The sequence below is a fragment of the Oryctolagus cuniculus genome, chromosome 15, assembly GCF_051225735.1.
Source record: "Oryctolagus cuniculus isolate XC-2025 breed Fujian yellow rabbit chromosome 15, ASM5122573v1, whole genome shotgun sequence".
NCBI lineage: Eukaryota > Metazoa > Chordata > Mammalia > Lagomorpha > Leporidae > Oryctolagus > Oryctolagus cuniculus.
The window spans coordinates 67,824,348-67,839,921 of NC_142881.1; the positions used below are offsets into that span (position 1 = coordinate 67,824,348).

At 48.1% G+C, this 15,574-nt stretch overlaps 1 protein-coding gene across 23 annotated transcripts in view; it reads right to left on the minus strand.

Moving 5' to 3' along the window:
• Window positions 1-15,574, minus strand: part of KCNMA1 (potassium calcium-activated channel subfamily M alpha 1) — a 783,049-nt gene that overhangs the window by 226,373 nt on the left and 541,102 nt on the right. For all 23 annotated transcript variants that reach the window (XM_070056978.2, XM_070056977.2, XM_070056983.2 and 20 more), the window contains 1 exon segment: window positions 190-300. In XM_070056978.2, coding sequence (XP_069913079.1) covers window positions 190-300 — 111 coding nt within the window.

Genomic DNA, 15,574 nt, shown 5'->3' on the forward strand with positions numbered 1-15,574 from the left:
GTGTGTTGCTTCCCTTTCTATTGATTCTGGAATGTTCTCTCCAAGGTCAACAGGGATCATGGCTTATTCAACTCTGCCTTGATCCCCAACAACCCCCACCACCGCCACCCCTGAAGATGCCCAGAGAGTGCCCTGGCAGGGTGCATGGTTTGGGTAGAGCATCCAGTAATGGCAGGAGCTGCTTCTTACTTGTGAAGAAAGACGATCTCCACATTGACATCGTCCCGGTCCTTGTGTAGAAAGTCCTTCAGGAAGTTGGAAACACTCTCCAGAGTGATATGTCCACAGACCACAATGTGCCTGAACAGGAGAGGCCAGTTAGCTCAGGCCAGGCGCAGCAACATGACCCCACACCCCAACCCTGGCAAGGCAGAAGAAGCAAGACAGCTGCAGGGCAAGCGTTCATCTCCACCCTTCTCTTCCATAAAGCCAGCTCCCACCCCCAGAGGGCTGTGAGGCAAAGCGGCGGTGCTAGCAGGTGCTCAGAGACTCCCAGACAGAACAGGCATATGGCTTCTCACCTGATGCTGCACAAAATCCTATTAAAAGCCCAACCATTTGGCCAAGTGGTTTTAGGCATTTAACAATAAGTGACATTATGCTTGAGCTTAAATGCTGCACTATCAAGTCCCTTGCAGATTCATATCTCTCCCTTTCTGCCCACAAAGCGTCCTCCCGGGAGATTTACAGTATGAGTCTTGGTTTATGACATAGAGCTTATCAGGTAATGAGATAACAAATCTTGCTGAAACGATGATTTTGTGTGTAAGAAAGCGGACTTTTATCAGGGTGGCTAATGTGTGGCTTGACACGTTATAGGCTCTGCTGGTCATAAGCAGTAAAAAGGAAATTTTGCATTTTTCCACCATAACTCCTCCGACAATGGGGGCATGGAACACTTTACAGTAAGTGAGCATTACTCAGGGCTAAATGGGGAGAGAATGCCTACGGAATCAAAGATCACACGCAGCCATGCGTCCCTGCAATGCTCAGAGGGTACCTGCGATTTCTGGAAGGGCGAAGGTATTGGCTTCAAGATGGGAAGAAGCAAGGAACGAGTAGGGTTGGAACTGCTTGCTTTGCCCTAGACTGGTGTTTTGGGAAACAGTGTCTGAGCCCAGGAAATGAGCACTTCCCCCAGAAACGTTGAGAGCAGCATCCCTCCAATACCTGTGGGCACCTGGTCCAATCTAATTTTGGCACTAGGCTACCCCGTGTCCACTTTATTTGCTATATGATGTCCCAATTAGGAGTAAGCACTTTGGAGCACGAGTTTACCCCAAAAACCGAAAGCTGGGGACTGACTGTGGAGACACAGCTGATATCTTCCAGAGATGAGACTGTGTGTAGCATGGGGCTCGGTGTATGACCCTGGGCTCCCCTGACTGGCAGGGATAGAGGACGGATCGCTATGTGTGCTTTAAGACTTGGGCAGGTGGTGAGCACGCAGTACGGTAATTTCCTGGGTAAAATTTAACACGGCTGGGTCCTTTGCACTTCGTAATTGCTCTGTGCACATTCCAGTAAGGCAGAAAGCTCATTGGTTGGAGGCAGCTCATAATGGGAGGCAGCAATGATGGCTTCTGCAATGTTCCATTAGATGCCATTACAAGAGCCTGCCCTTTCGTTGTAATTTGGTGCTTGACTAAGTATGTGAGAATAATGCAGTAAACTCATTGGTGAAAGGATAATGATGCAGAACAAAGAGTAAATCAATAAAATGCACGAGGCAGTTAATAATATCTCCATTATGGACTGTTATTGTTACGGTGGTGCACTTAGCGATCCAGCAAGCGGAGGCCGTCAAGGGGGAGGGGAGATGTCACTGGTTCTTAAGGAGAGAGCCAGGATCCCTCTGCCCTGCAGCCAGTGCTCACGTATGCCCGAAGCCTGTTCACAAGGTCCCTCTTGACTACAAGGCTGTGAAATACACAGTGTATCAGACTATACAATACCAGGGAACACGTGGATTATACTCACGTAACTATTTACTATGTCATATTTGTAAATATTTCCTGTGGCACATGTGATTTTATAGGGAAAAATCTAGCTGCAGTGGTGGGCATTTGGTAGGGCAGTTAAGCTCGACTTGGGACACTTGCGTCCCATACGGGAGTGCCTAAATTCCAGTCCCAGTGGTGTCGCTCCCAATTCCAGCTTTTTGCTAATGTGCACCCCTGGGAGGCAGCAGTAATGGCTCAAGTAATTGGATCCTTGCCGGCTATAGGAAAGACCTTGATTGAGTTCCTGGCTCCCAGCTTGGCCTGTCCCAGCATCTCCTGTCATGGAGAGTGAATCAGTGGATGGGGGCTATATATATTCCCCCAATCTGCTTTTCAAATAAACTAAATAAATTTTAAAATCGGGCTGCAAGTGAATTTACAGGTGCTAGATAAGGTCTCTGATTCTGAACTTTCCAAATGTATTCAAAGTGACCAGGAAACAGGTTTCCTCCTCCAGACCAGACCGCCCCCCCACCCCGACCCTGCCAACAAATGTAATACAGCTGCTCAATACCATTCTACTGCTTTCTGCCCACAGAGTTCCAAGTTTAAGAACAAGGCCACCACAAATCCAATGCACGGGTATCCCCGCAGGCCAGGTATAGCTGAGGCTGTTCTTGTCTTATGGATGTGAAAGTCACAGAGGATTCTCTGCTTCCAAAGGTGTGTGGCATCCTGGTCAAGTTTCTCATCCATATTTAACACAAAAGGAAGCTCAGAGGTTAAAACCACCCAGCCAGCCGCCCACACAGGGCACTGTGAAGTTCAAAGCTCTCTCGTAGTCGAAGCCCAGGTATTACTCAAAGCTGGACCCCAGTCAATGATAGGTCAGTGGAAATGCCTGACACCCATCCTTCCTACCCTGTACGTGAAAGACTGCAGGCGCATCTGCCAGCAGCCTCTCTCCCTCCTCTGAAATCATTCATCCCTGGAAAAGATGTGTGTGAAGTGGGAGGGGAGGAGACGAGCCTCCCCCCGCTACCCAGCCCTGGAATCAAAGGCTCAGCTGGTTGATTTATTCAGCCTTAGAAAAAGCCAGGGTTCTCTTACTTGGAAATGTGCTGGGTACATATAAAATATATTCCAATGCAATCAATATTATCCCTTAAGCCTTTAATTAGCTTTCACTTCTCTTAAGAAGTAGACAAATGCTGGCAGGAGAGGGAAGGGAAAAAAAAAAAAAGGAATGGCTTTTCCATTTGGCGCTAGCTGTCCAATACCATTCTAGACAATTGAAAATATATATCTTTTAACTACAACCTGATTTCTGGGGTGGAGAGCAGTCTTTATCAAAAAGGAAGGAAAAAAAAAACTTCCTTCAACATAATTGGTATTTTTGCTCAGAAAACGCGAGATTGATTGAAAGCAGGTTGCCTTTTTGCCCACGGAGAGTTATTAGGTACATTATCATGGCGACCTTGGAGGACCCATACTGTTCCAATCTGTCTTGTATCTGATCTGAAGATGTACGGCCTCCCCCTTTTATGCCAATAACCATCCCCCTCCATTTTGTTTTCCCTGCAGTGAAAGTTAGCAAGGAGCTCACATATTGAAAATGTTCAAATGCACTTGGAATTGACGGATGGGAGAGGCCGCCCTTTCTAAGTCAGCACCAGCATTAGATCTGCTTCCGCCAGCCGGGGTCTGGGGAAGCACCCACTGGAGGCCCTGCAGAAGCGTGAAGGGTGGACGGTGACTATGGAAAAATTACTGAAAATTCCAGGGGCGATTGCTTAAGGAAAGATATTATGGGGAAAACAGAGGCAGAATTTATGGTATCTTCAATGATTACAAATACGATAGAAAACAGTCAAAGGTTGAGAGCAGGGGTGAGTGTTCACAGGGTGTGATATGAATAACGCTCAAAAGATCCCCCTCCCAAACGACCTCTGCCGGGTCCCCTGATTCTGACAAATCTAACACGTGAGATTCACACCCGACAGCCCCGGCTTAACTCACTCGCCAACAACTGAGAGTCCTGGACAAGGTACTAACTCTGCATTTTACAACTAACAAGTCAGAGTTGGACTCCCAGAGGCTGGAGCTACTCCCGGACTCATGAGATTATCCTGAGAATTGATTTAAAGAGATAAGGGTCTTGTGCAGGGGCCGGTCCACCGTAAGCATGACATGGTGGGATTCAGGTGACATCCGCATGCAATAAACACAGGGTGTTCTGTGGCCCTGTGACCACATCTAATCCTCAAGCACCTTGTGTTCTTACTCTGTCCTTTCAGATAACCCCTCGGGACTCCAAGGCCCTTAAGCTGCGCGCCCGACATCCCAGAGCGGGCAATCCAGCCCCAGTATCACAAAGATGAGGGAGTGGGGGAAAGGCATGGGTATTTCAGTTTTTGCTCTTTCCGGGCGGGCAGGCAGGGCTAGACCAAAAGGCCCTCGTGGGTACCTGAGAAGGGGGTGCTGGGTGGGTCCTCAGTGGGCTGGGACCTGGGGTGGATACAACACCACAGTCGTAGCATCACTCCCTTCCGGCTGCAAAGGTGACATCACAAGACTCAGCAAAGGCTGAGCGATGGGCAGAGGCCCCAGCTCCCACCTGTGAGAAACTTCTACACTCAACTTTCAGTGTTAGCCATGATGTGTGGTGAGCCACGGGGCTGCCAATGAATGCAGATGCCCATTTTAGACATTATCTGCCACATCCACCACACCCGGCTTGGGACTGCCTCACCAGCTTGGTATCCAGAGGATAGCACGGGTCTCGGTGGCTCCTTTAGAACAGGGAATGTTTAGGAAAGTTAGGCCATGAAAGCAGCTAAAGTTGTCCCCATGACTCCCAATTTGAACTTTTATAGATGGCTGGCCATTGTCATGACTGACATCCACAGGGCCTGCCCACTCGGTGTCTGAAGATGGCCAACAGCCCTACACCAGTAATCATTTCAGATATGACTGCCAAGGCCAATGCTGTGGTGCAGCGGGTTAGCGCCCTGAAACATCAGCATCCCATATGGGTGCCAGTTCATATCCCGGCTGCTCCACTTCCGATCCGGCTCTCTGCTATGGCCTGGGAAGGCAGTGGAGGATGGCCCAAGTCCTTGGGCCCCTGCACCCATGTGGGAGACCCAGAGGAAGCTCCTGGCTCCTGGCTTCAGACTGGCACAGCTCCAGCCATTGCAGTCAGTTGGAGATTGAACCAGCAAATGGAAGACACCTCTCTCTTTCTCTCTGCCACTCCTTCTCTCTCTGTGGAACTCTTTCAAATGAATGGAAAACTCTTAAAAAAGAGAGAAAAGAAAACATTTTAAAAAAAAGATATGACTGGCCTTTTGGTTTTCAAAGCTTTGCTTAATTCTGTGAACAAATAATTCCTGGCCAAAGGCAACATCGACTGACCATAAACAAGTGTAAATGATTTAGGCGCACAACGAAGTGTCTGAAATGCCCAATCAGTAGCCAAAGACTTCTTTATTTTTCGAAAGGAGTTACTCATGCAGGCCAGGCAGTGCCTGGGCCTGAGTAAGGGCTCCATGGACACCGGCTGGGCTCTTTAGGGGAAAGGAACGCTGTCGCATGTGGAGCAGACCCTCGTAGTTGAAAGCAATTTCACAAGGATAACAATAATGCTTGACTATGAGCCCCATGAGGGGACTCCAGGAATTTGCCAACTGCTTATTTCGTGGGTTTTTGTCACTAAAAACACTTGCACCCATGGGCTTCTCCTGTTGTCCACACTCTCCACGTGCAGAATGAAACCCCGTACTCCCTGTTCCACCATTCAACGCGTGGCTTGTGACACACAGGGAGCTCTGGACACCCACACTGAGCTGGCACCTGGGTTTCACAGCTCACTTCCACAGGTGCCTTTTAGGCCGATTTATGGAAGGGGGCATAGGAAGACGGGAGGGGCGGCCCCAGACCATCGACCTCTCAAAGCTCTGGACCACTGAGGATGCATTTCCTGGGACAAGTCTACATACAGTACTTTTCAAACCACTCAGAGAGTAGTTCTTAGAAAAGGGGAAGTGGGACAGAGGGATAACACTAAGACCCTTCCATATCCTCAAGTGCATCCAAGCATCAGAACGGCCCTTGGTTCCTGTTTACCCCAGTGCCTGATTTGTTTGATGGGGAAACTGAGGCCTGGCATATCAGTGCCAAACCAAAGACAGAATGGCTCCGTCTATTTGATGCCTTCTAAAGAGAAGCAGCTGGTGTGGGAAAGGACCCTGGACAAGGAACAGAGAAAGCGGGGCTGGGGGTGAGGGGCAGGCCTGTGTGACGCAGGGCCAGTTCCTGTCAAATGGAAAGGCCCGGGACGACTGAGCTGCACCTGCCAGACAATGATGAATCCCTACACAGAGCTCCAGTTCTCTGCCCCCACCCCAGCTCACGCCATCACCCTATCTTGTCTAGACGTCTGCAGTAGCTTCCTAATTGATTTCCTTGTTTACTCGCCTGTTGCCCCCAACCCCCTCTAGCCTGGAAAAAAATAGATGAAGAGCAAGGACTGAAGCAAATCTGACCGCAATCGGGCTCCACAAGGGCGGGGAGGTCTCAGATCTTTCCTTAGCAGAGCCTCGCTCTCGGAAGACAATGTAAAATGCACAGCTCTGGGCTGTTTATTTTTAAAGATACTATATCCATTTTTACTGGAACAAGTATAAAGAACTTAAGAAACCCATAGCTATCCTGTCACAATAAATCATACAGAGTAAATTGAAAATCCTATACAGCTTTCCCTGAATACATTGTGCTCACTTTGTCAAAGAGGTAGATGAAATGTGGCATATATTGATCTAGATGTCTCTGTAAAACTATAATATTTATATCAAGTACATATGCTAGACTCTCTTCTGCCTTTCTGCTGAGCCTTCTAATCACACTTTCCTCATCCCAAGGCCCCCACCCCCGGCCTCCCACCACTGGTAGCTCCTGACATGATGGGAATGAATTTTAAGAAGTACTTGTCAAGGGGGGGGTGGGGGGAGGGGTCGGAGCATTTTATCCAGAAGGAAGTAGGGTGGCCACAGACCTACCAACCAACCCAAAACACAGCGGTCAGTACTGAAAGTCCACTTCTAGGTTAAACTCAACCCCGCCCAGGGTCTGCATCACCTCCTCTCCATGGCTCTCATGCAAGGTGGATCTCAGATTCCATCTCTCCTGGTGCTGCAATTTTGACTACTTGGTCTTAATGCATCTTTCCCTGATCTGGGTCATGACCTTCAGGGTTACTGCCCCCCAGATTTCCCCATGAGGCTCATTGGCCCACTGCTGAAAAGGAAGGAGGCTAATCCAGCTTCTGCCTCCCCACTTCCTCCTTCACTGAGAGCCTGTCCCCAAGGGCCTGCCCTCCGTGCTGGGGTTCAGGGCTGGCAAAGAAACACCCCAGGCAGTGCTGGCCTCATCCGTCTACTCTGCCCCAGCGCCCAGCACAAAGCCCCTGAAGTCTGGGCTTTCCAGAACTGTCTGTTGAGAGGCACTGGTTGGCGAAGTACCTGTTGCATGGATACACTATGTCACAGTACGTGTAGAAGAAATTCAACAATTAATTTACTCTAAGCCTATTAGCACATTGGATGATCCTGCCACCTTGAATCTACCATCACATTTTAAGTTTGCAAGTGAGCTGTACACAGAAAGAGAAACACAAAAACAAGGCAGCTGAGAGTGTGTAACCCATAACCCAAATCCTGACTACAGCCTCTTCTGGTTAACACATTAAAAAGAAACAAACAGGTTCAAAAATAAGATAGTTTCCTTCCAGTGGCCTCATCTAGTACTTTGCTAATCACAAAGGAAGGAAATGCATTCTCCCTCCTAGTGAGGAAGAGAATAAAGTCGTCATCGTATCCAGCTGTCAGCAGAGCTGTTCTGGGGGAGGCAGGCTGCTCTGTTGATTCCATACATCGGGGCAGAAGGCTGAGCAAATAGATCTCAACAGTGCAGCAAAGTCACCTCTGTGAAACAGAGCCCCAAGGTCAGAGGACAGACTGCTGGCAGCCGCAACAGAAAACACTCGGATGTCCTGGCCAGACCAGAACTTCCTGCAGGAAAGTGATATATCTTACCATATGCAGACAATCAGGAGCTAAGTCATCCTCGAGGGACTGGGGTTTGCACCTCTACCAGGCCATTCATAATTGCCCCTCCATAGTCAGACCATGCACATGGTCATAATTAGACCACGGGAGAATGCTCACACATCTTCGGTAGCTTGTAGCCTATGTGGAGCCTCAGTCCAAGTCTTAAAAATAAATTCTGGGAACCTCAGTGTAGGAAATATCGCTGGTTTTTGTCTGTGCAACATCACCCTCCCTTCTGTCAACATTGCCTCATTTTCAATTTAGGGAACCAGCCCTCTACAATTATACATGGTCCCTTGCTTAAGTGAAGCTAATCAGTGCTTTCCAACATTGAAAGCAGAGACGCTGAGGTCACAATGGGAGTTGGTCCATCCTGATGGCAGAGCACCCTGTGAAGACTGACCGACCCTCGAATTCGCTTCCTGGGTCTCTAGCTGAGCTTCTAGCCCTTCTGTGTCTTTTCTGGGATCTTGTCCTTCAGCTTTCCTTTGGAGTCTGTCAGGCACTCAAACCAACCTCCACACACACACACACACACTTCCTTTTCTGATGAAGTTGGCAAAAAATTTGAGTCCTGGGGCCAGCGCCGTGGCTCACTTGGTTAATCTTCCGCCTGCAGTGCCAGCATCCCATAAGGGCACCAGGTACTAGTCCCAGTTGTTCCTCTTCCAGTCCAGCTCTCTGCTGTGGCCTGGAAGGGCAGTAGAGGATGGTCCAAGTCCTTGGGCCCCTGCACTTGCATGGGAGACCAGGAGGAAGCACCTGGCTCCTGGCTTCGGATTGGTGCAGTGCCGGCCATGGCAGCCACTTGGGGAGTGAACCAGCGGAAGGAAGACTTTTCTCTCTGTCTCTTTCTCTCTCTCTCATTGTCTCACTAACTCTACCTGTCAAAAAAAATGAGTCCTGATTGGTAGATCTCCTGAGCTTTGCTTCAGTTTCTCATTTAATCATCACAATGACCATCACGTAAATATTACTATGACTTTGGATCCTTTCCCTCCTATCTCCCTGGAAGAGGAACTATACAGCCTTCTTAAGTCAACAACCCCACAACTGTCCTGGTTCTTCCTTGGGTCTCTTTGCATCACCCTCACCCCTCTGCCTTTCATTCTTTGCATTAGCTAGTGCTTGGTGGTCTTTGGTCCTGTTAAAATGAGTCAGCATTTTCTTGACCTGACTCTTCCCCCTCCTAGTAGTTCCCTGCTCTTGCAGAGATGTAGGTGCACTAAATGGCTTTTTCCTCTCTTCAGGTCAGACTAGATTTGCCTGTCTCCATCTGATAATGCCACTTCTGCATAAGAAGGGACTGAGAGAAGACTAAGGGAGACAAAGGCCATCCCCTTGGGAATGAAGTTGGAATAGATGGGGGATGAGTCTAAGCAAAGAAATGATTGATAACTTTGCCGTGGAGAAGGTTTGGATTTGCAAAATGAGCCCTACCTTCCTGCCCAACATCCATGGTAAGTCATACACCATGGCCCCAGAGCATATCCTGGTGGGGAAGATCCTCCCATAACGAAGATCGGGTCAACACATCCTCCTCCCTTGTTATCCAGCCACACCCAAGGGCCCGGGTAGCATAAGCTGCCATCCGTTCACTGTGAGTAGAACCAACAAATGTACAGAGGTACCAGACTCATGACAGTCCCAACTTTACAGGGGCATGAGAAAGTGTCCATACAACTGTTTGGTTTTCCACTTTCTGTAGCCAATACATTATAGGAGACATTCAACACTTGATTATAAAATAGGCTTTTTGCCAGATGATTTTGCCCAACTGTAGGCTAATTTAGGATCTGAAGCTCATTTAAAGCAGGTTAGGCAAAGCTATGATGTCCAGTGGGCCAGGGGCACTAAACGTGATAGTACAACTTGCAATGGGTTTATTGAGATGTAACCCATCATAAGTTGAGAAGCAGCTTATATTTGCAACAGCCTTGGTTAACGTCCAGCATCTGATACACACATAGGGATTGACAGGAGCCATGGCTCAAAGGCTTGCCACTTAGGCATGATGTTACATGACAGGACATCTGGGGGGTCTGCAAAGAACAGACCCCAGGGCAGCATCACCACCTCCCAAATGCCTCTGCACCTCCATTTGCCTAGGTCTTTCATTAGATCTCTAAGTTTTCAGGTACCCAAAGCATTCTGCTATTAATTATATTTGCCCTCAGCTGTGCTAATGGGTACATTCAGCAATGTGAATTATCACACACTCTGCTATGCCCCCTATTTTGTGATTATGTCAGATCCTCATGATTTCACTGAACGAAATACCTGCCAAAAGAGGATTGCACTGGGACAGGGCTCCTGCATAATTAAGCTTTGGCTTAGCTGGCACTGTCTCCTTGGATGGCTCTGATTGATCAATGTCTCAATCAGCTCCAAGGAAGAAAGAATCTCATTTTCTTGCTCATCCCTTTTAACCAAAGTACTTAATACAGTACCTGGCACATGGCAGGGGTTCAGGTAACTGTATGTGAAACAAAAACATTAAAACAAGAACTTTCCTAAAGCTGACACTTGCCTTTGGGGTCAGTGATGAAGGTCATAAGCCCTCTCACCCAGACAGGTACGCAACGTGTCCTTACTGAAAAGGTACAAGGAAGGGGAGATCAAGGTGACTTTTACCAACAATTGGTACCCACGCTGAGACCAGTCCCAGTGGTTCTAGGGCTGGGAGCACGTCATTGTGATACAAGACCAGTACCAGGGGAAGGCTTAACCCTGAGAGCAACAGCATCAGATTTCCACGACTTTCACACTGTATTGGCCTTTATAGCATTTTAATAAAAACAGACACTGGACTTGGCCAGTTAGAAAGTTTCCTGGTTTATTTTCAGAGTATGATGACAGCAGCAGTGGGATGAACCCCAAATCTTTGAGGAGCTCTGGAAGGACTTCTATCAGAATGAATAACAGACCAGGAAAACAGAAAGCACAGTAACTTAGTCTCACAGAGTTTCATTTGTTCCTTGAATTCTGAATCCATCTAAGGATTCACCCAATCAACCACGAGGCTGAGCAGAAAGAATCCCGGGGGATTATGATTAGAAAAGTCATACTTGGAATTCTTTTTTTTTAATGGAAGAAAGAATATTTGAGAGCAAACATCTAGGCTTGAATAAGACATTTTTTAAGGAACACAGTTCATCTCCCACCTACATTTCTATTCTTGTTTTCAGAACAATAGCTGGAACATTTTGATAAGCATGTGGAAGGGAGGAGACAGCAGGAACGTGGGGGGAAGCATGCCTTCATTCCATCAGTATTATCAGGAAATTGACTTAATATGCACCCAAGTCTCCTTAAATAGAGCTTCAAGTTTGAAAGGGGCTGACGATGTGGCTTAGAAGAATCCAAAGCAGATGCCAAGAGAGAAGTGCCCACATGCACACTCACCAAGACCCCTCTCGTTGGGAAGGGATGCCTGGCACACTGCATTGTATGATATGGTATCTAATGACAAGTGTTTTGGTATCTGCCTCTCAGTACAGAATTCTAGAAGTAGTCAAGGGGTCATTTTCCCATATTAGGGAAATCTCATTTTTTTTCCCCTTGCCCAAAAAGTTTAATGCTAATCAAAGCAGAATGCCTAATCAGTCCAAGATGGTCTGTCAGCTTGAATTATCTATTTGTCTTCCTATTTACTGGATCTGTCTGTCTACAGTTCTTCATATCTTTGTGAAGATCAGTTATTGGGGCCTGTGTTTCCTTCTGACTAGAATCGCTACCAGATGATCCTTCCTGGTGATATGTGGATGATTTGCTAATTTATGGCTTTTAAAATCTAGGAATCTGAAGACATTGCTGGGGAGCCTGGGCTGGGAGTCACGTGGGACACGCAACAAGAGGGCTGAACGGCTTACTCGACAAGGGGCGAAGTCTGTAAAATGGAAAGCTTCAGTCACGTTTCAACTAGATGATGTCTGCGATAGAGAAGTCATCAATGGCGTTTGGTAGGAGACATCGCTCACGGGCGCAGTCTGCCCATTTTTCCCCATGAAGCAGCAACAGCGAGTGCTGCCCGAGGTGCACACCAAGAGGAAAGGAAAGGAGGCCCACGGATCAGTTCAAGCCAACACCACGGGCATTAATCCCAAGTCCTGTTCCCCAGTGTGAGGGGCTAGGCCTCTTCAGAAGGAGTAGAGAGGACAGGGTTATTGTAGGAAGACTCTCACCTCCAGTAACAGAAGGGTGTGTGGGGTTGGGTAGCAAGTGTGTGCCTAAATAAGCTCTGAATTTGAACTTCCCGGCCCTTTTGGTGGTCAAATAGTATGAGTTCAAGAGAGCTATGGCATATTCGGGTGGGTTTTTTTTCTTTTTTGGGGGGGGCGGTGAGAGTACAGGAGCAGGAATCCACTTGTCATGCCCAGGGCCTGGCCCGTAGCAAGCACCCAACAGACATACATGGAACGGATGGACATGAAGACACGACTTCTTTTAATTCTTACAGTGGGGGTGAACTATGGGTGTGTATTGGGGAGTGGGTGGTTAAATGAGTCTTTGCAAATACACAATCCACATTCTGGCACAGCAAAGCCTCCACAAGTTCAAGTCCTTCAGAAACTGGTCTAGAACTATGATGGACAAAAGCTGAGTACAGTGTAAGAAACTGGACAGGAATTTCATGTTGATGCAAGACAGCCAAGCCAGAGAAAATGAAACATGATCCCAGAAAGGAACAAAGGTTCTGATTGAGATGAACATTCTATTTATGATAAGAGGAAAGACATAGTTTTAAAAAGTACCCATGGGGCCGGCGCTGTGGTGCAGCAGGTTAACACCCTAGGCTGAAGCGCCGGCATCCCATATGGACGCTGGTTCGAGACTCGGCTGCTCCACTTCCAATCCAGCTCTCTGCTATGGCCTGGGAAAGCAGTGGAAGATGGCCCAAGTCCTTGGGCCCCTATACCCACATGGGAGACTTGGAAGAAGCTCTTGGTTCCTGACTTTGGATTGGCACAGCTCTGGCCATTGCGGCCAAGTGGGGAGTGAACCATCGGATGGAAGAACTCTCTCTCTCTCTCTCTCTCTCTGCCTCTCCTCTCTCTGTGTAACTTTGACTTTCAAGTAAATAAATGAATCTTTTTTAAAAAAGTACCCAATAGTAACGAACTAGGGAAAACATGCAGGAGGCCGTCTCCTTTAAGTCAGAGTATTGAGTTCAGGCCAATCAGAGTGTGAAAGAGAAATACAATCATCCCTCAGTCCATGGGGGCACTAAGTCCAGCATACACACACACACATAACATGCACACACTAAAATCTGAGGGTGCTCAAGTTCCTTATAGAAAACGGCACAGCATTTGCATCTAACCTATACACAACTTCTCCTACGCTTTAGGTCATCTCTAGATGACTTGTAATACCTAAGTGACATCAATACGATGGAAATGGCTATACGGCAGTGTTTGGGGAGTAATGACAAGATCAAAGTCTGTACATCTTCAATACAGACACAATTTTAAAAAACCGACTTTTACTCCAGTGTTGGCTGAATCAGCAGATGCAGAACCCATGGACAAAGAGATGAGATTTTTACTCCAATGGAACTAAAGACCTACGGGTACAAGAGGAATGGCATTAGCTGAATTTTAAACCTAGAGTCTTAGCTTCATTAGCTTACGGGTAATGCACACTGGGTTAACTGGTCATTGAGCATGCTTTCATGTCACCTCCTCCCAGGTGGCACTTCCCTGGTCGGCTTCATCTACTGTAAATAATCGCTGATTTTCTCTATCAGAGAACCTTGGGCTTTGGGGATTTGGTTTTGGCAGCAGGCATTAAATGTGTAATGGTGTCTTCTTTCATTGTACCCTTGCTCAATGCCAGCAATTCCCTGGAGACTGTACACTTGCACTGGGTGAGGACAGGCTCCAGGAGAGCCTTGTTCATCACTGAACCCTGAATGCAAGAATGGACCAGTGAGAAAGCTCACTAACGCTGCCCAGCTGATTTTCATTCTTGAAATTTTGATCCAAGTTAGTGAACACTCAACCACTGGTTGTCAAGTGTTCCGTATTCTTTAAAATCTGACCACTTACATTGGGGAACATGGTAAAGCACTCTGGTTTCACTTTTACATTGCAAAGTGTGAGCGATTCTCTTAACTCCTCAGCGAGGCCACATCTGAGGCTGAAGACAGACTTCCCCAACCCCCTGCTGAAGGACAGAGCCTCCTGACAGCTAATCTCCACGTCAAAGCTATAAGCAACTCCAGAGGATACCTTCCAGAATACCTTCGGGGGGAGGGGCTCCTACTCCAGTAGCTCCACTCACAATTAAGAAACCATCACCAAGGAACTATTCTGTAGCATACCACAAACCAACACCAGTGTGAAAGGGAATGGGGAGCTCCCTCTGCAAAGGCAGGAAACATGTTTCATAAGATGTTCTGCAGGTAGGAGCCGCCCAAGAGAGAGTCACAATGCTTGCAAACCACTACAATGTTTTGTGGCTGGACCCTCAGGAGATGAATTACCCCGAGAGGATGGGACTCAGAAGGGGCGGATCTCATCTGGAGTGAGATCACCTGCCCATCTTGGAGAGCTCCTCACTGCCACAAGTGTGCAAGGGGTAACTAATTTCAAGTATGGCCACATGAGAAAAACAAAGACATGTTCTGTCCCCTCCCCATCATTTTTTTTTTTTCTTTGAGATCAGGATCCTTAGGTGTAATAGGTGAGTAGCAGGAAAAGACAGCCCCACATTAAAACCCATGCCGTCTCCTCCTCTCCACCACAGGCACAATGCACTGGCCCCACTTAGAGGTAGAGGGGGAGAAAGACAGGATCCCTGAGCTTAGAGCAGAAAGGGCCTCGAGAGATGGCGCGGGGAGGCCTCCAGGCACCATGGAGCAAATTCCCCTTTCCCTTTAATAGCTGGTGATGGCGGCAAGCTCCTGATCCTCTCAATTTCCACACCCATTCCCAACAGAGCTGACGGTAAGTCCTGCCCCACACGGGGACTGCTAGGGCTGCGCGGTATAGCATGTCCGTCTGTGGGTACTATCACCGCCGTGGCTACTATTACCATCACAGAGGACAACTGTGCTGGGGCTTCGGACCGTATTCATTCACATTCTCACTTCTGCAAGCATGCGCAGTCCCTCCGTCCCCATAAGGGAGCACTCCAAAAGAAGCCACCACATTTAGGTCTCAAGAGGGCTCTCTTGAATTGGAGCAAGAGATGAGTGAGTCCAGGATAGGGACTCCCAGACTGAGCGGGGCCCTTCCCCGCGCGTCACTCCACTCTCCTCCCTGTCTTCAGGGTTCAGTCCTCTCTGTATCTGGCTACCAAGAACCAGCAGAGCAATCCCAAATCACCCTGTTGTCTCTGTCCCGAACACCTGGCCTAGGACTGCTTCATTGTGGGGGCCACTAAAGCCCCATGATGGGAAACACAGGTCGGAGTGGCTCCCCGGGGTGGCTGCCCTGGAAGGGGGCCACGGCAGCTGGACTCCTCTCAGTGGCCTATTATTTTCAGTGGCCCTTGGCCACGTGACCTTAGGCCATG